General features: G+C 50.1%; 1 protein-coding gene across 1 annotated transcript in view; it reads right to left on the reverse strand.

The window, feature by feature from the left end:
- Positions 1-27,443, reverse strand: part of LOC132585881 (cation channel sperm-associated auxiliary subunit gamma-like) — a 79,899-nt gene that overhangs the window by 26,270 nt on the left and 26,186 nt on the right. Inside the window, exons 11-19 of the mRNA XM_060257758.1 lie at positions 25,513-25,557; positions 23,929-23,931; positions 22,870-22,999; positions 20,514-20,625; positions 15,007-15,165; positions 12,694-12,812; positions 6,505-6,718; positions 3,169-3,231; positions 2,543-2,726 (exon numbers count right to left, since the gene is read on the reverse strand). Of these exons, the coding sequence (XP_060113741.1) occupies positions 2,543-2,726; positions 3,169-3,231; positions 6,505-6,718; positions 12,694-12,812; positions 15,007-15,165; positions 20,514-20,625; positions 22,870-22,999; positions 23,929-23,931; positions 25,513-25,557 (1,029 nt within the window). The remainder of the gene's footprint in view (positions 1-2,542; positions 2,727-3,168; positions 3,232-6,504; positions 6,719-12,693; positions 12,813-15,006; positions 15,166-20,513; positions 20,626-22,869; positions 23,000-23,928; positions 23,932-25,512; positions 25,558-27,443) is intronic.

Consider the following 27,443-nt stretch of genomic DNA (forward strand, 5'->3'; position numbering starts at 1 on the left):
TGAAGGTTGCGTGCCTTGAGCCGTCTGTAAAAGGCACATTGCAAGCAGGGAACTGACCATTCGCTGAGCTCTCATAAGAACATAAAAGGAGCCCTGTTGGATCAGGCCAATGGCCCATCCAGTCCAACACTTTGTGTCACACAGTGGCCTATATATATATATATATATATATATATATATATATATATATATACACACACACACACACACACACACACATATATACATACATATACACACACACACACACACACATAAGAACATAAGAGAAGTCATGTTAGATCAGGCCAATGGCTCTCTCCAGTTGCATCTCGACAAATTTAGATGTGTCCAGTTTGCTCCCCTACAAGACTTACACGGATAGAGTTCCTTGCACCCACTACCCATATGCCAGCATTTAACAAAAAGAGGGGGGAAATGGTTTGAAATTCTTGAGCTTAGACTTGCTACTTATGAGTCTCTGTATCCGGCACACAAACCCAGCACACAAACCCAGAGCCAGTTTGGTGCAGTGGTTAAGTGTGCGGACTCTTATCTGGGAGAACCGGGTTGGATTCCCCATTCCTCCACTTGCAGCTGCTGGGATGGCCTTGGGTCAGCCATAGCTCCCGTAGGAGTTGTCCTTGAAAGGGCAGCTGCTGTGAGAGCCCTCTCAGCCCCACCCACCTCACAGAGTGTCTGTTGCGGGGGGGGAGAAGATATGGGAGATTGTAAGCCGCTCTGAGTCTCTGATTCAGAGTGAAGGGCGGGGTATAAATTCGCAGTTGTCTACTTCATCTTCTATTACAATAGGTTTTTGCCATTACTACTCAAATCAATGACTATGCAAATACAAAAAGCAGGCAATGTAATCTATCCAACGCCAGTCTTTTAAAAGACACAGTCCAGTGTACAGGTGCCACTCTGGGTTGGAGATTTAGGGAGTGGAGCCTGGAGAGAATTGGGTTTGGGGAAGGGAGGGGCCTCAGAGGATATAATGCGACGGAGTCCACCCTCCAAAGCAGCCATTTTCTCCAACTGGACTGATCTCTATTGTCTGGAGATCAATTGTAATTCCAGGAGTCCTCCAGGCCCCACCTGGAGGTTGGTAACCCCACCCCACGTGGCACATGCATGACTTTTCTGTCACGTGGTACCATGCACTAGAGAGGGGAGAGAGGCTCAAGAGGCACCAAAATGTTCTAATCAAAATGGAGGGGGGGTGCTCACACTGCTGAAGTAAACTACCGCCCCACACCCCAATGGCTCATGTTCTCTCTCTCTCTCTCTACATGAGGGGTCATAGAATCATATAATCATAGAGTTGGAAGGGACCTCCAGGGTCATGTAGTCCAACCCCCTGCACAATGCAGGAAACTCACAAACACTCCCCCCTAAATTCACAGGATCTTCGTTGCTGTCAGATGGCCATCTAGTCTGTTTAAAAACCTCCAAGGAAGGAGAGCCCACCACCTCCCGAGGAAACCTGTTCCACTTAGGAACCGCTCTAACCGTTAGGAAGTTCTTCCTAATGCTGAGCCGGAAACTTTTGATTTAATTTCAACCCACTGGTTCTGGTCCTGCCTTCCGGGGCCACAGAAAACAATTCCACCCCATCCTCTATAGGACAGCCCTTCAAGTACTCGAAGATGGTGATCCTATCACCTCGCAGCCGCCTCCTCTCCAGGCTAAACATCCCCAGCTCCTTCAACCTTTCCTCATAGGACTTGGTCTCCAGACCCCTCATCCTCTATAGGACAGCCCTTCAAGGACTTGAAGATGGGGATCCTATCACCTCTCAGCCGCCTCCTCTCCAGGCTAAACATCCCCATCTCCTTCAACCTTTCCTCATAGGACTTGGTCTCCAGACCCCTCACCATCTTCGTCGCTCTCCTCTGGACTCCTTTCCAGCTTGTCTATATCCTTCTTAAAATGCGGTGCCTAACCCAAAACTGAACACAATACTCCAGGTGAGGTCTTACCAGGAGGATCCCCAACCCTTGAGCCGTGGACCAGTACCGGTCCATGGCCTACTAGCAACTGGGCTGTGGAGCAAGGCAGAGGTACCACCATCGCCCCTTTCACCTGCCCAGGACCTGGGCGGGCGAAAGAGGCGGCGCGGCCTCACTCTGAGGCTGCCTTGGGCGGACAAAAGAGGCAGTATGGCCTCTGAGCGAGGTAGGGCAGCCCCACTGCCCTTTCCCCCCACGCAAGACCTGGGTGGACAAAAGAGGCAGCACAGCCTTGCTCCGAAGCACCACCTCTTTCAAGAGCCTGGGTCCTGGGTGGGTGGAAGGAGCAGCGTGGCAGCGACCTTTGCCTTTTAAAGACCCTCATGGAGGGGCAGGGATCGGGGCGGAGACAGGGGAGCAGCCTGGGGTGGCAAAAAAAACCCATCACCCCGCACACCGGTCCATGGAAAAATGGTCTTCCACAAAACCGGTCCCGGGGGCCAAAAAGGTTAGGAGCCACTGTTCTACATGACGACTTCCCCTCAAATCACACCATCGGTGACAGACCCTGCCCTCTTCCATCCGCCAAACTCCGCCTCCAGGTGACTTACGGCTCTGCTTGGCTGTCCTGATGCTCAGGAACACGAAGAAGACGTAGGTGTTTTTCTTGTCCAGGTAGATTTGGGGGGGCAGCTCATTCGGAGCCTTGAGGGTGTAGACCTTGACATACTGGTTCATGTCCACATAGACACCACCCGAGGAGTTCCTGCTTCCCGCCACGTAGAAGTAATAATCCTGGAAAGCAGCAGGGGTGCGTGGGGGGGGGGGGGAATTTTGGTCGATATAGGCTGCCATCTCAGCACAACAATCTTCACTGCAAGACGGAAGGTAAGCCCAGAGTATGCAAGAAAGTACTATAAAACGATACCCTCATTCTAAAAGGCATCCTGTTAAACTGAGCTTCAGCCTGAGATGTCAAGTAATGCATGACTTCACTCCATGATGCTTCTGTTTGGCTCCGCCTCTTGTGGCAGCCATTTTGGAGTTGGCTCTACCTTTTGTGGCAGCCATTTTGTGCTTGGGCCCACCACTCTATCGGAATTTCAAACATGCCCTCGGACTCAAAAAAGCTAGGGACCCCTGCCTTAAGAGCATCCCCCACCTAAGAAGGGCTTCAATTAACTGGCCCAAGGGAAACTGTGTTGCCAAGATTTCTTCATGAGGATTGTTTTTTTACCGCATCTTGTTCCTTGTTCTTCCACCAACGCCACGTGGGGTCATGGACGGGGTCTGCATAAGGCTAGGGAAAGACATGGCTTAGTTAGGAGCAAGGGGTTTGAAAAGAAGAGGAAACAAAAGTGTTGCTGTTCTTGCCTAGGAATGCAAAAAATACGGTTGACGACTTGGGAGCCGGGAGCAAAGCTTGAGGAGGGCAATTTGGGCAGGGCGGTGAGCTCAGCGGTAGGGTTGCCAAGTCCAATTCAGGAAATATCTGGGGACTTTGGGGGTGGAGCCAGGAGACTTTGGGGGTGGAGCCAAGATCAAGGCTGTGACAAGCATAATTGAACTCCAAAGGGAGTTCTGGCCATAACATTTAAAGGGACAGCACATCTTTTCAATGCCTTCCTTCCATAGGAAATAATGAAGGATAAGGACACCTTCTTTCGGAACTCATAGAATTGGACCCTCTGGTCCAATCGTTTTAAAACTTGGTAGGTATTTTGGGGAGAGACGCTAGATGCTATACTGAAAATTTGGTGCCTCTATCCCAAAAAACCGCCCCCCCCCCCAGAGCCCCAGATACCCGCAGATCAATTCTCCATGATTTTCTATGGGAATAAATCAACATAGGGAATAACAGAGTTCCCAGCAGACATTTCCCTCCCCTCCCCCCGCTTTCTGACAACCCTGAAGCGGGGGGAGGGCCTCCAAACCGGGGGATCCCCTGCCCCCACCTGGGGATTGGCAACCCTACTAAGCGGAGACAGAACGGCATTCAATCCACTCTCCAAAGGTTCCATTTTCTTAACTGATCTCAATAGTCTGGAGATCAGATGTAATTCTGGGGGAACTCCAGCCCTCACCTGAGAGTTGGCAACTACAGTTTCATTTTGGGTTCGATGCCAGATCGTAGGGCTGCCAACCTCCAGGTAGCGTACTGGAGAAAACCATGTAATAAACAATTTTGTAAGCAATGCTTAAGCTCAAGTAATTTTTAATATTAATATTAATAAATTTTTAAAGATTGAACAGTGGACTATTCCTGTAGAAGCTTTTGTGAGTTAGAAGCCACATGATTACATGGATGAAATGCATCCTGAACAGGCCCATATAAATGCACACATCTGTGCACACACATCGGTCTTTACGCGCATGAGCATTTTCTAGCTTTGTGTTTATTCATGGTTATGGAGATCAAAATCTTGTGGGGTGACAAAGCTGTGAAAAGTGGGGTGCTCAAGCAGTGACGTTTCTATATACCAGCCAAATGTGTGAAATTAAGCCAGTGTGGTGCAGGTATGAGAGCCAGTTTTGTGTAGTGGTGTATGAGGACTCTTATCTGGGAGAACCGGGTTTGATTCCCCACTCCTCCACTTACACCTCTGGAATGACCTTGGGTCAGCCATAGCTCTCGCAGGAGTTGTCCTTGAAAGGGCAGACTCTTATCTGGGAGAACTGGGTTTGATTCCCCACTCCTCCCCTTGCAGCTGCTGGAATGGCCTTGGGTCAGCCATAGCTCTGGCAGAGGTTGTCCTTGAAAGGGCAGACTCTTATCTGGGAGAACCGGGTTTGATTCCCCACTCCTCCACTTGCACCTCTGGAATGACCTTGGGTCAGCCATAGCTCTTGCGGAGTTGTCCTTGAAAGGGCAGACTCTTATCTGGGAGAACGGGGTTTGATTCCTCACTCCTCTACTTGCAGCTCTAGAATGACCTTGGGTCAGCCATAGCTCTTGCGGAGTTGTACTTGAAAGGGCAGGCTCTCATATGGGAGAACTGGGTTTGATTCCCCACTCCTCCACTTGCACCTGCTGGAATGGCCTTGGGTCATCCATAGCTCTTGCGGAGTTGTCCTTGAAAGGGCAGCTGCTGTGAGAGCCCTCTCAGCCCCACCTACCTAACAGGGTATCTGTTGTGGGGGGAAAAGATAAAGGAGATTTTAAGCCACTCTGAGTCTCTGATATAAATCTGGTATAAATCTGCAGTCTGCAGTCTCAGGTGTTTCCTACACTCTTATTTTCATCACTTTTTTGCCCACTGTGTGTTTTTCCTCCCTTTTCTGTATGTTTTGCTACCCCTAGTGGTCGCTTCAATATTAAGCTGCATCTCCAGCTTATCGCCCTGCAGAGCCGGAGATGCAGAGAGGTACTGTCGAAGCAACCGCTTCGACAGGACATCTCCGCATCCTGCTATGCAATACTCCTCCTGCCTCCCGAGGGATCTCCGCTCCTACTTGTATCTGACAAAGGGAGCTTTGACTCTCGAAACCTCAAACCTCCAAAAACTCGTTGGTCTCTTAAGCTGCCAGAGCACTGAAACCTAGCTTGGCCACTGCAGACCAACACGGCTGCCTTCGGAAACTGCCCAAAGCAGTTTTTAATGGTCCCCCTGGCTTCAATCAGAAGCCACTACGTGGAAACAAACTATAAGCCAAAAAAACAGACTCCTAAAGGCTGTGGGAGAGCCGAGACCAGAGCTGGCCCTAGGACCCATGGAGCCACACAGGCTCCCTGCCTGCCACCCCACTACTGCCAACGCCTCCCACCCTCCCTCTGCAGCACCCCCCCTCCCTCCCTCAGAGAAGCGCAACGAGGCTGGGCCCTACCGGCTTCGAGGCAGCTGGCATCTGCGCGTTTTTCGAAGAGACTGCTGCAGGAGGCTTCTCCCCCGCTCCTTTCCAAAACCGAAAGGGAGAGGGGAGCGAAGCCTCCTCCAGCGCTCTCTTCGAAAAATGCAGAGATGCCGGCTGCCTTGAAGCTGGTAGGGCCCGGCCTCGTTGCAGTGAGCTTCTCTGGGGGAGGAAAGGGGGAGCGTGGCAGAAGGGAAGGGTGGGGGCTGGCGACGGCAGCAGGGAGGGGAGAGGCAAATTTCGGTGGTTGTCTTGGGTACCGGGGAGGGAAGCCCAATTCAGCGCCCTCTCCCAGCGCCCTAGGCAACCATCTAGTTTGCATAGTGGGCGAGCCAGTCCTGGCTGAGACCGGAACCGGAAGTGAGAGGGGAGTGAAGCCTCCTCCAGTGCTCTCTTCGAAAAATGCAGAGACGCTGGATGCCTTGAAGCTGGTAGGGCCCAGCCTCGTTGCAGCGAGCTTCTCTGGGGAGGGAGGGGGGTGGAGCGTTGCAGAAGGGAAGGGTGGGGGCTGGCGGTGGCGGCAGGGGGGAGAGGCAAATTTAGGCAGTTGTCAGGTACTGGGGGGGGGGAAGCCCAATTCAGCGCCCTCTCCCAGCACCCTAGGCAACCACCTTGTTTGTCTAGTGGGCGAGCCAGCCCTGGCTGAGACCACTGACTTTTCCCACGCACACTGCTGCCCTCGTGCATGCCAGCAGACCCTGGGGATCCCCAACACAGTTCTCACTCTGTTGTACGCTGAATGCAGCCAGAGCAGCTGGAAGATCAGGCCCTGGTACACGGCCATCGACTTCAAGTTGTGGAACGAGGTGGGATCCATGACGATCGGCGGCTCAGAACTGTAATGTTCCATCCGGGTGTAGCGCTGCGGGCGCGGCGGGTCCACAATGCGCATCACGGCAAACGGGCAGCGGTGGCTGAAGCGGATGTAGTCTTTTCCGCTGGGGGTCGAGGAGCAAAGAAACAAGAAAGGGGGTTGCTGAACGTCAGTCGGAGCCCCGGCTCGATCTCCCTGAAGCATCCACTTTCAGGTGTAGCAGTAAAACTTCATTTAATTTGCAGCATGGGCCGATCTTTCGTTTTGCGCACCAGCCTTTTTGAGACTGCGGGAGCTCTGGAATTCTGAGATAGCTCGGTGGACAGGGCCACAAAATGGCTGCTACGCGAGGCGGAGCCAGCCGCAAAACAGCTGTTGCAGCTTACCTTCAGTCACATGGTGGAGATCCTTGCGCTGTGCTGGCAGCTGCTGCCAAAATGATGTTTTTGAAAAATCAACACGGCCAATCAGAACCTTTACTGTGCAAAAGCCCCACATGGTCCCGCCCACTCTCCAAACATGGGTATGAAGGAAGAGGTTGGCGGGCAGCAGGACACCACGTTGGGGATCCCCTGATACACAGTATTATCATTATCATTTTCTGCCTTTTGGCTCTAAATGGACCAATGCCACTAGGGCCTTCTCAGTGGCAGCACCGATGTTATGGAATGCTCTCCCAGAGGCCTGCGGAACCTCTCCCAATTCTTCAGGGCCTGTAAAACCGACAGGCCTACAACAACTAATTGGGGGGGGGGGTGTTTGAGACTGCCACTCCTATGTCACTGAGCAATACCATCTGTAAGATCGCAAACGGACTAACAGAAGTGAGAGCTGAGGTATTTATAAATCACCTGGGGTAACTAAAATTTTTATACCACCCTATCTCTCTCTCTCTCGGCTTGGCTTCGCGAACGAAGATTTAAGAAGGGTGCAATAGTCCACGTCTGCTGCAGGCTCGCTGGTGGCTGACAAGACCAATGCGGGACAGGCAGGTCCGCCCACAGTGGCTGCAGGGAAAAGTCTGGTTGAGGGTTGGTAGTTTTTAAATTGTCAAAGATGTATATTTATATCCGCTTTCAGGTGTAGCAGTGAAGCTTCATTTAATTTGCAGCATGGGCCGATCTTTCATTTTGCGCACCAGCCTTTTTAAGACTGCGGGAGCTCTGGAATTCTGAGATAGCTCGGTGGACAGGGCCACAAAATGGCTGCTACGGGAGGCGGAGGCAGCCACAAAACAGCTGTTGCAGCTTACCTTCAGTCACATGGTGGAGATCCTTGTGCTGTGCTGGCAACTGCGGCCAGAACGATGTTTTTGAAAAATCAGAAGCTTTACTAATATATAAAGATATATATTATCTTTTATGATTGTAATTTTAATGTTTTGTTATGACTGTTAAGCCGCCCAGAGTCCGCTTACGAAGGGGGCGGCGCATAAATCCAAAGTAAATAAATAAATAAACTTCTTTAATGTCCAACCGGAAGCAGTTTCTACCAGGATGCGGGCAAAAAGCTGCTCTGGGAAGCTCCAGCATGTTTTCTTTCCCAGCCTTCCCTACCACAAAGCTAGTTTCTCCATGTAGCAGAATCAGATAATGAAGTGGTTCTTGAACTATACCACATCAGGGCAGGGGGCAAATGGGCTCTGTATTTGAATGATCCCCCTACTACACCACTAACTCCCTGCAGCTGAAAACCTTAGTTTCAGCAGAATTCAGTAAGGCCTTCTTCCCGCTAACGCAGAGACGCGAGAGATAGGCTTCCCAATCCCCAGGTTCCAGGCTTCCCCCCACCCCCAGTCAGCTGGTCGGCGAGGGGAAGACACGCCCCTACAGCCACCAATACCTCTAGATCTCCCGCAGGTTAAGAAACCTGCAAACAGGTCCCGTTTTAAAATGCCTTTGTGTGCGTGTGCCCCTTTAAAGTTGAGCTGGAAGCAGGAAGTACTTCATGGGGAAGGGTCAGAAGCAGAGCCTCCGTTTGTTTTGCTTTTGTTTCACAGCAAGTAAGTGTGTGCATGTGAGAGAGAGAGAGAGAGCAACGTAGCCCCTGTAACTGTCAGATGTCGTTGTGGAGAAACCAGACCCAGTGAGAGAGAGTACTTTCCAGAAGTCTTTGTAGGGGAGGCAGTAATAGTGTGTATCTGTCGCTGTTCTTGTTTTGCATTGTTTTCAGAGTCTTTGTATAGGAGCCTGTTTATGGGATAGAGGAAAACTCCACCTCTCTCTCTTTCGTTTGCCTGTGTTAGCCTGAAGAACAGCAATTCCTGTGAGTAAAGCCCCAGTGAGATCACAAAAATATGAGCTTGCAAACTCTGAATTTTGGCTGCTTTTTGTGTGTTTACACTTTCATTTACTAGAATTGCAGCTATTGGAGGATGAGAAAATGATATCTATTCAGGTGAACTGCACTGCTGTATTTTTATGCATCTATTTTGGAAATGGGTGAGTTTGGCTCCACCCTCAAAGTCTCCGGGCTCCATCCCCAAAGTCCCCATACATTTTCTGAATTAGACTTGTCATCCCTAGCGAGAGATCCCCCCTCTTCCTCTCAAGGAATTCTGCTTGTTGGCTAAACTCTTTTGGCCACCCTCAAAATCTTTTCAATACTTTGTCTGAGAAACTTCCAGCTTTCACTTGTGAGTTTTATTTCAACAAAAAACCACTGAGGGAGGTGCAAAACTCCATACTGGCCAAGCCACTCACCAGCGGAGACTCTGAATGCCCGGGGAAAAGGTTGAACCTCAGTACATGAACTTGAGACGGGGCGCTAGAGAGTCTTTACAAGTTCTCTCCCTGATGTCACGAAAGAGTTAACCTGTTTGTTTGCCTATGCTAATTGTTCAGTTAGATAGGTAGGACACACAGGGCAATGAGCAGAAGTTCCCACATCAGAAGGGGAAGATCCTATGCACAGTGCCGGCCCTAGAATGTCTGGCACCTTAGGAAAGGCTAACTTCCGGCTAGGGTTGCCAAGTCTAATTCAAGAAATATCTGGGGACTTTGGGGGTGCAGCCAGGAGACTTTGGGGGTGGAGCCAGGAGACATTAGGGGTGGAGCCAGGAGCAAGGCTGTGACAAGCACGACTGAACTCCAAAGGGAGTTCTGGCCATCACATTTAAAGGGGCAGCACACCTTTTCAATGCCTTCCTTCCATAGGAAATAATGAAGGATAGGGGCACATTCTTTTGGGGCTCACAGAATTGGACCCCCTGGTCCAATCTTTTTGAAACTTGGGAGGTATTTTGGGGAGAGACACTAGATGCTATACTGAAAATTTGGTGCCTCTACCCCAAAAAACAGCCCCCTCAGAGCCCCAGATACCCGTGGATCAATTATCCATGATTTTCTATGGGAATAAATCTCCATAGGGAATAACAGAGTTCCCAGCAGACATTTCTCTCCCCTCCTCCCGCTTTCTGACGACCCTGAAGCGGGGGGAGGGCCTCCAAACCAGGGGATCCCCTGCCCCCACCTGGGGATTGGCAACCCTACTTCCGGCACCCTCCTGCACTGATAGCGTCACCGAGTTACATGGGGGGGATGCCCAATTCTGTGCCCCCAGAAGGCTGGCGCCCTAGGTGGTTGCCTAGTTTGCCTAGTAGCAGGACCGGCCCAGCCTATGCATAATGGATTAACCTTTAGCCTGGTCGCTGGTCAGTTTGTAATTGGGAGATGTTGCCTGACGTTTTGTCACGTAGGCATTCCTGGGTTTCCTTCTCGCTCCCTTTGTTCGAAGATCATATGTATTTATTTGATTGGATTTATATCCCGCCCTCCCTGCCGAAGCAGACTCGGGGCAGCTCGCAATACCTAGCTTACGATGAAAACATTTGCGTTGAAAGTATCAAACGGTTTGAAATAATTCGGCGCTAGTTTGGCGCTGGTTTAAAACAATTTGGCGCTAGTTTTCGCACAGCAAAGCTTTCGATCGGCCGTGCTGATTTTTTTTTTTAAAAAAAGCATCGTTTTGGCAGCAGCTGCTACCACAGCACAAGGATCTCCGCCGGGTGACTGAAGGGAAGCTGCGGCAGCCGTTTTGCGACTGGCTTCGCCTCCCGTGGCAGCCATTTTGTAGCCCTGCCCACCACACTATCTCGGAATTCCAGAACTGGCACCAAATTAGTTAAGATGTAAGTATCCATCTTGGTGCTGACATTAAGCAGGAAGATGTAGCTTACTCAGCTAAACTGCTGATTGTTCTGGCCCTCCATGTAACCAGCCCTAATATCTCAGCAAACTCTTCTTTTAAGCTAATTCACACATGTCTGCTGCATTCTTATCCTTATGTGCAGGGCTTTCTTGTAGCAGGAAGTCCTTTGCCTATTAGGCCACACCCCCTGATGTAGCCAGTCCTCCTGGAGCTTACAGTAGACCCTGTACTGGCAGCCCTGTAAGCTCTTGGAGGATTGGCTACATCAGGGGTGCGTGGCCTAATATGCAAAGGAGCTCCCGCTAGCTCTTGGAGGATTGGCTACATCAGGGGTACGTGGCCTAATATGCAAAGGAGCTCCCGCTAGCTCTTGGAGGATTGGCTACATCAGGGGTGCGTGGCCTAATATGCAAAGGAGCTCCCGCTAGCTCTTGGAGGATTGGCTACATCAGGGGTGCGTGGCCTAATATGCAAAGGAGCTCCCGCTAGCTATTGGAGGATTGGCTACATCAGGGGTGCGTGGCCTAATATGCAAAGGAGCTCCCGCTAGCTATTGGAGGATTGGCTACATCAGGGGTGCGTGGCCTAATATGCAAAGGAGCTCCCGCTAGCTCTTGGAGGATTGGCTACATCAGGGGTGCGTGGCCTAATATGCAAAGGAGCTCCCGCTAGCTCTTGGAGGATTGGCTACATCAGGGGTGCGTGGCCTAATATGCAAAGGAGCTCCCGCTAGTTCTTGGAGGATTGGCTACATCAGGGGTGCGTGGCCTAATATGCAAAGGAGCTCCCGCTAGCTCTTGGAGGATTGGCTACATCAGGGGTGCGTGGCCTAATATGCAAAGGAGCTCCAGCTAGCTCTTGGAGGATTGGCTACATCAGGGGTGCGTGGCCTAATATGCAAAGGAGCTCCCGCTAGCTCTTGGAGGATTGGCTACATCAGGGGTGCGTGGCCTAATATGCAAAGGAGCTCCCGCTAGCTCTTGGAGGATTGGCTACATCAGGGGTGTGTGACCTAATATGCAAAGGAGCTCCTGCTAGCTCTTGGAGGATTGGCTACATCAGGGGTGTGTGGCCTAATATGCAAAGGAGTTCCTGCTACAAAAAAGCCTTGCCAACAGGTTGACTCTATGGCATCGTACCCTGCTGAGGTACCTCCCCTCCCCAGGCTCCACCCCCAAATCTCCAAAATAGGTGGCTCCAACGGTCTGTGATTGCAGGAACTCCTCAGAAAGGATGCACCTCAGAAAGGTTCAGAGGGTAGGGTTGCCAAGTCCAATTCAAGAAATATCTGGGGACTTTGGGGGTGGAGCCAGGAGACATTGGGGACAGAGCCAGGAGCAAGGTTGTGACAAGCATAACTGAACTCCAAAGGGAGTTCTGGCCATAATTAAAGTGACAGCACATCTTTTAAATGCCATGCCTTCCCTCCATTGGAAACAATGAAGGATAGGGGCACCTTCTTTGGGGGTTCGTAGAATTGGACCCCTCAGTCTAATCTTTTTGAAACTTGGAGGGTGTTTTGAAGAGAGGCACCGGATGCTATGATGAAAATTTGGTAAATCTACCTCAATAAACAGCACCCCCCCCCCAAAAAAAAGCCCCAGATACCCAAAGATCAATTCTCCATTATACCCTATGGGAATCATTCTCCATAGGGAATAACGGAGTATCCAGCAGACATCTCCCTCCCCGCTTTCCGATGACCCTGAAGCAGGGGGAGGGCCTCCAAACCGGGGGACCCCCTGCCCCCACCTGGGGATTGGCAACCCTATCAGAGGGAGAAGAGGTCGGAATATTCCAGTCTATGGAAAGGCAAGCGGCTGGCCAGACTTTCAACTGGGGCGTGTCATTCCCTTCCAGCCCTCACGAAAGCTGGCATAACCACTCCTGAGCTGCCGGGTGTCGGAAAGAAATTTAAAGCCGCGGCCGCCCTGTGGGCCTTCCACTCACTCGTATGATATCTGGTGGTACGGGAAACTGATCAAGTGCCGGTACGTCAGGACGTGGTGCAGGGGGACTCTCCTCTTGATCACCCTCGCGTTGCCGTCCTTGTCCTCCAAATAGAGCAGCTGAAAGAAGGGGAGGAGAGACACTGACGGACCCAGGCGGTCGGCTCCAAACAAGAAAAACCCCTTACCTGTTGAATTTTCGGCTAGGTGCAGCTGCCTAGGGCTGGAAGGTGAGATGAAAGCATTTGTCAGACAAGGAACTTCCCTCAAGCTCCTGGACATCAACAGAAAAGGCCTATCAAAATCCGAAACAAAACCTGAAACTAGCTAGCAGCCGTGACTTATCCTCCACTGATCTATCGGATCTCTTTTTAAAGCTGTTTCTTCCTGTGGCCATCACTACGTCCTCTGGTAACACATTCCACCCTGTAATCACTTAAGGACATCAAAAGAACCCTGCTAGATCAGACCAATAGACCATCTAGTCCAGCATCCTGCCTCGAACAGGGGCCAACCAGTCCCTCTGGAGGCCAACAACAGGGCATAAAGGCCAAGGCCTTCCCCTGAGGTTGCCTCCTGGCTCTGGGATTCAGAGGATTGGTGCCTCTGTTTCCCTCAGCGGTCCCATGGCGCAGAGTGGTAAAGCAGCAGTACCGCAGTACTGTGGTCAACTCTCTGCTCACGACCTGAGTTCGATTCCGGCGGAAGCTAGAACAGGGGCCAACTAGTCCCTCAAGAGGCCAACAACAGGGCATTAAGTCCAAGGCCTTCCCCTGAGGTTGTCTCCTGGCTCTGGGATTCAGAAGATTAGTGCCTCTGTTTCCTTCAGCGGCCTCGTGGCGCAGAGTGGTAAAGCAGCAGTACCGCAGTGCTGTGGTCTGAACTCTCTGCTCATGACCTGAGTTCGATTCCAGCGGAAGGTGGATTCAGGTAGCCGGCCCAAGGTTGACTCAGTCTTCCATCCTTCCGAGGTCGGTAAAATGAGTACCCAGCCTGCTGCGGAGGGAAGTGTAAAAGACTGAGGAAGGCAATGGCAAACCACTCCGTTAAAAAGTCTGCCGTGAAAACGTTGTGAAAGCAACGTCACCCCAGAGTCGGAAACGACTGGTGCTTGCACAGGGGACGTTTCCTTTCCTTCCCTCAGCCAACATGGCTAGTAGCCGTTGATACTTATCCTCCATGAATCTATCTAATCTCCTTTTGCAGCTATTTATTCCTGTGGCCACTACGACATCCTTTGGCAGCGAATTCCACATTTGAATCGCTCTTCGTGCAAAGTAGCATTTCCTTTGGTACGTCAACCTACAGCCCTTCGGCTTCACTGGATGCCCCTGAATTCTAATATTTTGAAAGAGGGAGAAAAAATTCTCTCGGTCAGCTCTCTCCGCCCCGCGAATCGTTTTATAAACCTTTACCATGCCCCTCCCGCCTACCCACCCGCTCGTCTCTTTTCTAAACTGAAAATTCCCAGACTCTTCAGCCTTTTCTCCTAGGGCAAGTGCTTCAACCCCCTCATCCTCTTGGTTGCCCTCCTCAAGACTTTTCCCAGCTCTGCAATGTCCTTTTGGAGATACGGTGACCAGAACTGTAGACAGTATTCCGAACGAAGCTGCACCATAGAGCTAAACAGGGGCATTGCAGCATTGGTCATTTTATTCTCAATCCCTTTCCTAATAATCCCTAACACAGAGTTTGCCTTTCTCACCACTGCAACACACTGAGTTGACACTTCCATTGAATTATCCACTATTCTTACATTTTTAGGCAGGCTTCAGACTCAGCAGCAGCTCACAGGACTGCAGCTCCTGAACCTTTCTGAGGGTTCCCCCCTCTTCCTCCCCACCTACCTTGTCCATTGAATAGGAGGTGCAGCTGCATAACAATCCCTGGATTAGGAGAGAGGGCAGCCAGCCAGCCACCAGGGGCTTTGCCACACCCCCAGCAGCCTCCAGAAGCCCGCGCCACCCTTTCTCCACTTCTTATGTGATTTTGGGCAGAGGGTGGCTTGCTGGCCTTTTGACTGTGGGGGGAGGGTGGCCAAGGAGAGCCCCAATTGAGCGAGGCCTGCTTGGGCTGGCTGGATCTCTAGCCAGCCCAAGCAGGCCTCCATCGCCCGGGGCTCTCCTTTCTTGGGTCAGGTTGCTTTTGGCTGCTGGGGGGGCAGCATATGCTAACGAGTTATGCTAATGAGCTCCACTACCTATCTTTCTACAAAACGACCCCTGTTTTTAGACCTGTGGGGCCCCCTCACCTACTCACAAGCCCCTGAGTTTCCCCAACCAGTGCAACCTCCACGGATCTGCAATACACCCACCTGTTTCAGCCCATCCGGGTCGTAGAAAACACTGATCGTGGCCTCGTTTTCCCCATATTCCGTCGACTTTCTAATGATCTGTAAATCTCTGAATAGATTCCAAGGTTCTGATGGATACACCCGGACAAGTAACGAGGTGCCTTCCGTGGAGACCCAGATCTAGAACAAGAAAAGAAGTGCTGAAGAGAAGTCTTAGTGAAAAATTGGAAAATGGCAACGGCAATGTTTTAAGACATTATGCAGGGTTTCAAAGAAGCTGGTTCTGTAACACAGCATGATGGGTAGCCATGCTAGTCTGCCTGTAGCAGCAGAAAAGAGCAAGAGTCCAGGAGCATCTTCAAGGCTAACAAAATTTGTGGCAGGGGAGGAGGTTTTCACTGCTCACTTCTTCCATAAGGACATAAGAGAAGCCATGTTGGATCAGGCCAATGGCCCATCCAGCCCAACACTCTGTGCCACATAAGAACATAACAGAAGCCATGTTGGATCAGGCCAATGGCCCATCCAGTCCAACACTCTGTGCCACATAAGAACATAAGAGAAGCCATGTTGGATCAGGCCAATGGCCCATCCAGTCCAACACTCTGTGTCACATAAGAACATAAGAGAAGCCATGTTGGATCAGGCCAATGGCCCATCCAGTCCAACACTCTGTGCCACATAAGAGAAGCCATGTTGGATCAGGCCAATGGCCCATCCAGTCCAACACTCTGTGTCACATAAGAACATAAGAGAAGCCATGTTGGATCAGGCCAATGGCCCATCCAGTCCAACACTCTGTGTCACATAAGAACATAAGAGAAGCCATGTTGGATCAGGCCAATGGCCCACCCAGCCCAACACTCTGTGCCACATAAGAACATAAGAGAAGCCATGTTGGATCAGGCCAATGGCCCACCCAGCCCAACACTCTGTGCCACATAAGAACATAAGAGAAGCCATGTTGGATCAGGCCAATGGCCCATCCAGTCCAACACTCTGTGCCACACAGTGGCTCAGAAAACCCAAGTGCCATCAAGAGGTTCACAATTGGGGCTAGAAGCCCTTTCACTTTGCACCCCCCCCCAAGCACACAGAATACAGAGCATCACTGCCCCAGACAGTTCCAACAATACACTGTGGTTAATAGCCACAGATGGACGACTCTGCTCCATATTTTTATCCAATCCCCTCTTGAAGCTGGCTATGCTTGTAGCCGCCACCTACAGCAAGGGTGGCCAAACTTGCTTAACGTAAGAGACGCATAGTATAAACGTCAGATGTTTGGAGAGCCGCAAGACATGAACTTTCTGATGTTGGAAGTGTTAGAGGTTTCTGCCTGGAAATCAATTTTATATCCCAAACGGTTCGATGGGTCGTTGGATCGAAATGAGATTGAGAGCCTTTTAGTATAAAAACAAAATCATATCTTTATTTCTATAGGGATGGGGAACTGGGATGGAAAACAAGGAAAGAAGGAAGAAAGAAGAAGAAGAAGAAGAAGAAGAAGAAGAAGAAGAAGAAGAAGAAGAAGAAGAAGAAGAAGAAGAAGAAGAAGAAGAAGAAGAAGAAGAAGAAGAAGAAGAAGAAGAAGAAGAAGAAGAAGAAGAAGAAGAAGAAGAAGAAGAAGAAGAAGAAGAAGAAGATGATGATGATATTGGATTTATATCCCGCCCTCCACTCCAAAGAGACTCAGAGCGGCTCACAATCTCCTTTACCTTCCTCCCCCACAACAGACACCCTGTGAGGTGGGTGGGGCTGGAGAGGGCTCTCACAGCAGCTGCCCTTTCAAGGACAACCTCTGCCAGAGCTATGGCTGACCCAAGGCCATTCCAGCAGGTGCAAGTGAAGGAGTGGGGAATCAAACCCGGTTCTCCCAGATAAGAGTCCGCACACTTAACCACTACACCAAACTGGATCTCCAGGAAGGAAGGAAGGAAGGCTGGCTCTTTATTAGGCACAGCATTAGATCAGCTGCACTCCAAGACTGGGGAACTGAGCCAACTATATACAACTCAGGGTTTCCGCGCAAGCACGTTATTGGGTCATTCAAACCAGCTTGTGATTGGTGCAGGGCAGCAGGGATTTGGATCCTGCTGCCCATTGTTCCCAAGTCCCCAAGCTTCATTCTTATGGCTCCAATGAGCCAGGCAGCAACACCCAATACAAGTCTTCACTTTGGTCCACAGGAAGGAAGGAAGGAAGGAAGGAAGGAAGGAAGGAAGGAAGGAAGGAAGGAAGGAAGGAAGGAAGGAAGGAAGGAAGGAAGGAAGGAAGGAAGGAAGGAAGGAAGGGAGGGAGGGAGGGAGGGAGGGAGGGAGGGAGGGGGGAGGGAGGTGGAAAGAAAGCAACTTTAACTTTAAATGCATTCTCCAAGTCACCAGCTGGCTGGGCTTGGAGAAGTGATTTAAAGAGACAAATGCCTTTCCCAAGTCAGCTGACGGGGTGGTGGGCGCTTCGGGAGCCACACAATATGTGTGACAGAGCCCCCTGCGGCTCCTGAGCCGTAGTTTGGCCACCCCTGAGATACAGCTATCTCACATCACGAAAGCTTATACCCTGCTACTGGACTCCTGAATTTGTAATGTCACAAACACCTGTCTGGGATTAAGTCCCAGCAAATAAACCTGTATTTACTTCTGAGCAGCCCTGCTTAGGATCGCTCCCTATGCTGTGAATCACAAAAGCACCCCCTTAATCTCACTTCGACCAGGATCTCACACCAAGTGACCTGAGGCTGGGGTTTCCCAACACGGTGCCCATGTGCACCGTGGCAGCCGCCAGCACTTTCCTTGATGTCTGCTGAGCTTTTCAGAAAGTCAGGGGCAGTCAGGGGAAGCATCGTAAGACAGGGCTTGTTATTGGTGTTGGCAGGGATGGGATTCTAGCAGGAGCTCCTTTGCATATTAGGCCACACACCCCTGATGTAGCCAATCCTCCAAGAGCTTACAAAAAAGAACCTTGAAAGGTCTCGGAGGATTGGCTGCATCGGGTGGGTGTGGCCTAATATGCAATCAGGAGGTCCTGCTAGAATTCCACCCCTGGGTGTTGGAATTCTGTATCTGTTCTGCATAAGGTAGCCAATCCCCAAGTGGGGCAGGGGATTCCCCCGGTTTGGAGACCCTCCTCCTGCTTCAGGGTCAACAGAAAGCGGGGGAAGGGGAGGGAAACGTTTGCTGATAACTCCATTATTCCCCATGGAGACAGATTCCCATAGGGTAGAATGGTGAATTCATCTGCGGATATCTAGGGCTCTAGGGGGGCTGGTGTTTTAGGTAGAGGCCCCAAATTTTCAGTAAACCGTTCAGTGCCTCTCTTAGAAACACCCTCCAAGTTTCAAAAGGATTGGACCAGGGGGGTCCAATTCTACGAGCCCCCAAAGAAGGTGCCCCTATCCGATGGAGGAAGGCATTTAAAAGGAGCACGGTCCCTTTAAATGTGATGGCCAGAACTCCCTTTGGAGTGCAATTCTGCTTGTCACACCCATGCTCCTGACTCCACCCCCAATTTCTCCTGGCTCCACCCCCAAAGTCCCCAGATATTTCTTGAATTGGACTTGGCAACCCTAGTTCTGCATGTCTTTAGCAATGCTCTACGTTTCAGTCATTATAGGGTTAATACCATTTGCCTGTTTCTCTATTGTCTGCCTGACCTAGGAAGAGGAACTTGGCTGTCTGACAATGAAGATAAAGCGGAGGGGGGGGGAGGGAGGACTGTTTGACTGTATATGCTATTGGTCAGCTAGTCAGGTGGCTTCCTTTGTCTAGGTAGCCTTTATGCACATGAGCATTTTCTAGCATTGTATTTATTCGTGGTTATGGAGATCAAAATCTTGCAGGCTGTAAAAAGTGGTGTGCCCAAGCAGTGACATTCCCTAAAATAAATAAAAATACAGCAGTGCCGTTCCCCTGAATACAGTCCATTTCCTCGTCCTCTTTTTTGCCTTGAAAGGCTTTCCTCCACTAAATGAAAGTGAACACACACGCACAAAACAGCCAAAATAAGCAGTTTGCAAGCACACACTTTTGTGATCTCACTGGGGCAATTTACTCACGGGAACTGCTGAATATAACCATCTGCTGTATTTCAACCATAGAATTATAGAGTTGGAAGGGACCTCCAGGGTCTTCTAGTCCAAACCCCTGCATAATGCAGGAAACTCTTCTGTGTTCTCATTTTCCTAGATTGTAAGTTCATGTTTCTTGGGGGGGGGGGGGGTCCCGTTCTGTCCATGTTCTGCTCCCTGTAGAGGTTGATTCTATACCACACAGGTTTATGTCCAGTACAAAAGCCCGCAGTTTAAATCTGCAGGGAGATATGCTGGACATAAACTGGGAAAAGTCACACGGCAGTTCACATCCCACTTCCCACACCATTAGCAAAATCCACATTTTTACCACCTTAGGCGGATAAGGCAGCTGGCTCCGTACCTGGAGCACAACGACTTGGCAACAGTGATCCATAAAACGGTCACCTCAAGATTAGACTACTGTAATGCCCTCTCCGTGGGGCTGCCCTTGACTCAAATTCGGAGGCTGCAACTGGCGCAAAACGCAACAACCGGGTTGTTAATGGAGCTACCCATACGGGAGCACATTAATGTGCTGGAAACATTGCACTGGTTTCCTGTGGCATTCCGGATTCACTTCAAGGTGCTGTTATAACCTTTAAAGCCCTCTATGGCCTGGGACCTGTCTACCTTCGGGACTGCCTCTCCTCATACGTACCCCAGAGAGCACTACGTTCAGGGTCCCAAAATCTTCTTAAGATCCCCGGACCGAACGAAGCTCGATTGTCCCCGCACCAGAGCCAGAGCGTTCTTGGTAATAGCCCCTACTTTGTGGAATGCCTTCCCTGAAAATATAAGGGCCCTGCGGGACCTGCCTCTCTCCTGTAAATCCAAACTGGCTTTTAGAAGAAGAAGAAGATATTGGATTTATATCCCGCCCTCCACTCCGAAGAGTCTCAGAGCGGCTCACAATCTCCTTTATCTTCCTCCCCCACAACAGACACCCTGTGAGGTGGGTGGGGCTGGAGAGGGCTCTCACAGCAGCTGCCCTTTCAAGGACAGCTCTGCCAGGGCTATGGCTGACCCAAGGCCATTCCAGCAGGTGCAAGTGGAGGAGGGGGGAATCAAACCCGGTTCTCCCAGATAAGAGTCCGCACACTTAACCACTACACCAAACCGGCTCTTTTAACGGTTAAGGGGAGGTGGTGGCTACTATTCCACAGCACCGACAATCTCACTGAACTAACATAACTGAAACCAGAAACATCAGAATAACTAGAACCTCAATGTGCGTCTTGGACTTTTAATGACTATGAAATGGAAACGATTTTATTGCATATTTTGTTTTTTAAATATTTTATGTTGTTTTTATTTGTTGTTAACCGCCCTGAGCCCATCAGGGGAGGGCGGGATATAAATCTGATTCAATAAATAAATAAATTCTTCGCGCCCCCCCCCCCCGAAGTCTCCTCCTCAACTTCCTGCCCGTGGATTCTTAAGGCAAACCAAACAGAAATACCTCCTCGTTATCTGTCACGCAGGCATAATGCCCCTGATACGAATGAACAAAATATTTGATGAAAGAAGTACTCGGGAAGCTGGAGAGGTAGACGTAATTCATCGCGTCGTTGCTGGAAAGGAAGAGAGAGGCAAGAGCCGGTGTAAAAAAAAAAGAAAAAAGATTCATAGTACTTTCCTTCACCCCTTTGTAAAACCCACTCCATTTGGAGATAATACGCAGAACCTCAATAAACGTCCCAGTGGGGCTTTCACTCCCAAATAAACCCCCTTCTTTTCAGTTAGGGGGGAAAACTCTATATCTTTATCCTACCCACAGAAATGTTGCCACACAAATATCAGAGCCAGGCACACAACGGGAGGCACACCAGTGGAAACAGACTCGCACACATGTAAACGGAGAACTGCAAGCTTGAATGTGTAGCCAGGCCCTCAGTTTCAGCCCTCTCCTCTCGAAAGCCAGTTTGGTGTAGTGGTTAAGTGCGTGGACTCTTATCTGGGAGACCTGGGTTGGATTCTCCACTCCTCCACTTGCAGCTGCTGGAATGGCCTTGGCTCAGCCATAGCTCTGGAAGAGCTTGTCCTTGAAATGGCAGCTTCTGGGAGAGCCCTCTCAGCCCCACCCACCTCACAGAGTGTCTGTTGTGGGGAGGAAGGGAAAGGAGATTGTAGGCCACTCTGAGACTCTGTCCTTGAAATGGCAGCTGCTGGGAGAGCTCTCTCAGCCCCACCCACCTCACAGAGTGTCTGTTGTTGGGGAGGAAGGGAAAGGAGATTGTAGGCCACTCTGAGACTCTGTCCTTGAAAGGGCAGCTGCTGGGAGAGCTCTCTCAGCCCCACCCACCTCACAGAGTGTCTGTTGCTGGGGAGGAAGGGAAAGAAGATTGTAGGCCGCTCTGAGACTCTGAGATTCGGAGTGGAAGGCAGAATATAAATCCAATATCTTCTTCTTCTTCTCCTCCCCAATATACTCCTGGTTTCCTTTTGTACCATCACACACAAGAGTTGTCAGGTCCCCCCTGGACATTAGTGGCCAGATTTAGATTGGGAAACCTCTGGAGATTTAGTGATGGAGCCTGGGGAGGACAGGTACTAGGGTTGCCAAGTCCAATTCAAGAAATCTCTGGGGCCTTTGGGGGTGGAGCCAGGAGACCTTGGGGGCGGAGCCAGGAACAAGGTTATGGCAAGTATAATGGAACTCCAAAGGACGTTCTGGCCATCACATTTAAAGGGACCATGCACCTTTCCCCTCCATTGGAAATAATGATGGATAGGGGCACCTTCTTTGGGGGCACACAGAATTGGACCTGGTCTAATCCTTTTGAAACTTGGAGGGCATTTGGGGTATTTCAGCTGGACTGTTTCCAAGTTTGGACATGTCTATTCATTTGGTGATGGGGTTTTTGGCCCCCTTGGGGTTTCTGTTACTTTAAAAGGCCCTAGAACCGCCGGCCTCTGTCACTATTGTATTGTTTTTTAGGTGTTGTACACAATCCTTGTAATATATTTTTGCAAACTGGAAGACAGTGTATCACTTGGTGGCTTTGATCCGTCTGTTAATTACACCAAATGCCCTTCAAGCAACCGGGTTCAGGTAGCCGGCTCCAGGTTGGCTCAGCCTTCCATCCTTCCGAAGTCGGTAAAATGAGCACGCGGATTGCTAGGGGTAAAGTATAAACGACTGGGGAAGGCAATGGCAAACCACTCCATAAAAAAGTCTGCCGTGAAAATGTCATGATGTGACGTCACCCCATGGGTCAGTAACGACTTGGTGCTTGCACAGGGGATACCTTTACCTTTTTAAAAATCTGGCTCTTGAAAGCTCATACCCCAAAAGACTGGGTGTCTACAGTGCTACTGAACTCAAATCCAGCTGTTCTACTGAAGATCAATGAGGCTGCCCTCTGAAACTATCCACATGTTGATGGCATCCATTCACAAAGCTCTGGACAGTCTTTTTGCACAGAAGAAGAAGATATATCTCCCGCCATACACTCTGAATCTCAGAGTCTCAGAGCAGTCACCATCTCCTTTCCCTTTCCCGCCCCCCCCCCCACAACAGACACCCTGTAAGGTGGGTGAGACTGAGAGAGTTCTTGCAACAGCTGCCCATTCAAGGACAACTCCTACGAGAGCTATGGCTGACCCAAGGCCATTCCAGCAGCTGCAAGTGGAGAAGTGGTGAGATCAAGCCCGGTTCTCCCAGATAAGAGTCCATGCACTTAACCACTACACCAAACTGGCTCTCAACACAGCCTCATAGAAATACCGGAGGAGAGACGGAGATTGCAATTTTACAAGACAGTCAAAGGAAAAGGGGGTGGCAGTGCTCAATGCAGCGGAGTTAGGAATCCTACCTTTGCAAGATCACATTCCCCCAGATGTACAGCTTTACTGTGAAAGGGTTCAAGGCCAGGCCTCTGGGGACAAGGGTCCGGTTTGTATACTGCTCCTTTCCTAGAAGCATCACAAAGCCTTTATCTGAAGCTGCAAAGGAGAAGAAAAAAGAGAGGAGAGAGAGAGGACTGTATAGACAGGCCTCAGATGCAGCAGGAGCTCACAGAAGCGCAGCTCCTGAACCTTTCTGAGGGTTCCGCCTCTTCCTCCCCACCTACCTTGTCCATTGAATAGTAGGTGCAGCTGCATTACAATCCCAGAATTAGGAGGGCAGGCAGCCAGCCAGCCAGCCAGCCAGCCAGCCAGCCAGCCAGCCACCAGGGGCTTGGCCACACCCCCAGCAGCCCTCATTAACCCCTGGAGATGTTCACACCACCCTTTCTCCACTTCTTATGTGATTTTGGGCAGTGGCCTTTTGACTGGGGGGGAGGTGGCCCAGGAGAGCCCCAGGCGAGCGAGGTCTGCTTGGGCGGGCTGGATCTCTAGCCAGCTGAAGCAGGCCTCGCTCGCCCAGGGCTCTCCTTTCTTGGGACAGGTTGCTTTTGACCAAGGGAGTGGCATATGCTAATGAGTTATGCTAATAAGCTCTGCCACCTATTTTTCTACAAAACGAACTCTGGACAGACCCTCCCTCTTTGGTGGCGGTGGGAAACTGCCATCGTCGCAACCGACTTGTGGCCGCCCCCGAGGGGTTTTCAAGGCAAGAGATGTTCACAGGTGATTAGACATGGCCTGCCTTTGGTTTTCCTTGATGGTCTCTCATCTGAATACTAGCCAGGGTCGGCCCTGCTTAACTTCCGAGATCTGACAAAACTGAGCTAGCCAGGGCTATCTAGGTCAGGGCTGGACATCCTCTTTGCGATGTCCTCAACGAGGAGGGGAGAGTTAAGAAGGCTGAGACAAAACAGGTCAAGGTGCTGGGCCTCATATGGTTTGGGACCACCCAGGATTGCCATTCTCCAGTTGGGCCACAACAAAAGAGTCACACAGACAGACAGAACGGAGCAAGAAAGCCCAACCAGCTCCGTGTATGCTCGGCTTTACACCACTTCTTGTGACTGAAATATTCTTCAATAAGGTCAATTTCACCACTCTTACGTGGCAACTCTCGTTTATTATAAAGGCACAAAACACATAAGCCATGAAAAAAGCGTGGAATATTTCAAGTTTCTATACATTCGCACCAAATACGTTCCTCTTTCTTAGGCTGCTCACAAAAGACGCTTCCGCAGCCTCTTAAAGCTGTAGCGTGGGGCGACAAGATCCATCGATTTCATTTTTCCTGTTTCGCTTTTTGCTTCATCACTCACCACCACAAGCTTATTCAATTATCACACAATGCGTTTCTCTTATATCCGATGCTCTACTCCAGGGGTGGCCAACGGTAGCTCTCCAGATGTTTTCTGCCTACAACTCCCATCAGCCCCAGCCAGCATGGCCAATGACTCGAGCTGATGGGAGTTGTAGGCAAAAAAAAAACATCTGAAGAGCTACCGTTGGCCACCCCTGGAGTAGAGCATCGGATATAAGAGAAACACATTGTGTGATAACTGAATAAGCTTATGCTGGTGATAAAGCAAAAAAGCGAAACGAGAAAAATGAAATCGATGGATCCTGTCGCGCTGCGCTACAGCTTCAAGCGGCTGCGGAAGCATCTGTTGTAAGCAGCCTAAGAAAGAGGAACGTCTTTGGTGTGAATGTATAGAAGCTTGAAATATTCCACACTTTTTTCATGGCTTATTCGTTTTGTGCCTGTATAATAAACGAGAAGTGCGACTTAAGAGTGGTGAAACTGACCTTATTGAAGAATATTTCAGTCACAAGAAGTGGTGTAAGCCGAGGATACACGGAGCCGGTTGGGCTTTTTTTCTCCGTTCCCCAGTTGGGGGCAGGGGATCCCCCAGTTGGGAGCCCCTCCCCCATTTCAGAAAGCAGGGGGAGAATGGCCACTGGGCACTCCGTTATATCCTATGGAGCCTGATTCCCATGGGGTATAATGGAGAATTGATCTGTGGGCATCTGGTGGTCTGGAGGAGGGCTGTTTTTTGAGGTAGAGGCACCAGATTTTCAGCATAGCTGCTGGCGCCTCTCCTCAACCCCTCCTCCAAGTTCCAAAAAGGTTGAGCCGGGGGTGGTGGTGGTGGTGGTCCAATTCTACGAACCCTCAAAGAAGGTGTCCCTTTCTCCATTGTTTCCAATGGAGGGCTGGCATTTAAAAGGAATGCAATCCCTTTAAATGTGACGGCCGGAACTCACTTCAGAGTTCAATCGTGGAAGAAGTGGGACTGAAGCCTCGGGTGCCCACGGCTTATTGCGTTTAGGCCAGTGGCAAGCTGGGGAGGGCCTTCTCAGTCGTGGCACCAAAGCTCTGGAACTCTCACCCCAAGAATATCTGGCTGCCCCTTGTCGTTGCCATCTTCCGCCAGCGGGCAAAGGCTTTTTTGGTTTGGTTTGGCATTTGCTCCACAATCCCTCCTTCCTAACCGATGCTTTTATGTGGCCGCGGGCTTGGAAAGCTTGGAAACCAATCGATGTTTGTCTTGAGCTTCGTGAGGGAAAAGTGAGTGGGGGGGGAATCAATACAGACATTTAGTGGTTCTTACCCTTGGGAACCAATTTAGGAATCCGGTACTTCAGTTCAAATGTTTCTTGTGCTGCAATTCAAGAAAAAAAACCAACAACTGCCGGTTAAAATGTGAACCGCGTTGCTAATATGTAGTTCAGGGGTCTTCCACGTAGCACCTGTGGGCACTGTGGCACCCACCAACACCGTTCCTGGTGCCCACCATGGGCTTTTAGAAAGTAGGCGGGGCCAGGCGGGGCTTTGCATTGATTGGCTGTGCAAATTAAAAGGTATCCAGTTAAACAGGAGCTTCTGTCTACGATGCTGAAAAGTTATATAAACATATCTATCAGGGGTGGCCAAACTGTGGCTCGGAAGCCACATGTGGCTCTTTCATGCATATTGTGCGGCTCTCGAAGCTCCCACTGTTGGCCAGAGGCTTGGAGAATACATTTAAAGTTAAAGTTGCTTTCTTTCCACCTCTCCCTCCCATCTTCCTTCCTTCCTTCCCCCCTCCCTCCTTCCTGTCTTACAGCTCTCAAACATCTGACATTCATGTCTTGCGGCTCTGAAACATCTGACATTTGTTCTATGTGAACATAAGAGAAGCCATGTTGGATAAGGCCAATGGCCCATCCAGTCCAACACTCTGTATCACACAGTGGCCAAAATATACACACACGGCGGCTAATAGCCACTGATGGACCTTTGCTCCATATTTTTATCCAATCCCCTCTTGAAGCCGGCTATGCTTGTAGCCGCCGCCACCTCCTGTGCCCATGAATTCCACATGTTAATCACCCTTTGGGTGAAGAAGGACTTCCTTTTGTCCGTTTTAACCCGACTGCTCAGCAATTTCATTGAATGCCCATGAGTTCTTGTATTGTGAGAAAGGAAGAAAAGGACTTCTTTCTCTACCTTCTCCATCCCATGCATAATCTTGTAAACCTCTATTATGTCACCCCGCAGTCGACGTTTCTCCAAGCTAAAGAGCCCCAAGCGTTTTAACCTTTCTTCATAGAGAAAGTGTTCCAAACCTTTAATCATTCTAGATGCCCTTTTCTGCACTTTTTCCAATGCTATAATATCCTTTTTGAGGTGCGGTGACCAGAATTGCACACAGTACTCCAAATGAGACCGCACCATCGATTTATACAGGGGCATTATGATACTGGCTGATTTGTTTTAAATTCCCTTCCTAATAATTCCCAGCATGGCGTTGGCCTTTTTTATTGCAATCCCACACTGTCTTGACATTTTCAGTGAGTTATCTACCACGACCCCAAGATCTCTCTCTTGGTCAGTCTCTGCCAGTTCACAACACATCAACTTGTATTTGTAGCTGGGATTCTTGGCCCCAATATGCATTACTTTGCACTTGGCCACATTGAACCTCATCTGCCAGGTTGACGCCCACTCACCCAGCCTCAACAGATCCCTTTGGAGTGCCTCACAATCCTTTCTGGTTCTCACCACCCTGAACAATTTAGTGTCACCTGCAAACTTGGCCATTTCACTGCTTACTCCCAACTCCAGATCATTAATGAACAAGTTAAAGAGCATGGGACCCAGTACTGAGCCCTGCGGCACCCCACTGCTTACCGTCTTCCACTGCGAAGACTGCCCATTTATACTCACTCTCTGCTTCCTATTAATTAGCCAGCTTTTGATTCACAAGAGGAACTGTCCTTTTACTCCATGACTCTCGAGCTTACTAAGGAGCCTTTGATGAGGAACTTTATCAAAAGCTTTCTGGAAGTCAACAACATCTATGTGGCTCTTACATTAAGCAAGTTTGGCCACCCCGATATATAATCTTGCTGCCTGTCATTTTGTGATTGACTCCACCTCCTGGGGCAGCCATTTTGTGACTGTACCCACTGCCCTATGTCAGAATTTCACAGATGCCTGCAAAATCAAAAAGACTGGGGACCCCTGATGTAGTTCATAGTACAGCTGTCAGCCCAATTT

The sequence above is a fragment of the Heteronotia binoei genome, chromosome 17, assembly GCF_032191835.1.
Source record: "Heteronotia binoei isolate CCM8104 ecotype False Entrance Well chromosome 17, APGP_CSIRO_Hbin_v1, whole genome shotgun sequence".
Classification (NCBI taxonomy): Eukaryota; Metazoa; Chordata; class Lepidosauria; order Squamata; family Gekkonidae; genus Heteronotia; species Heteronotia binoei.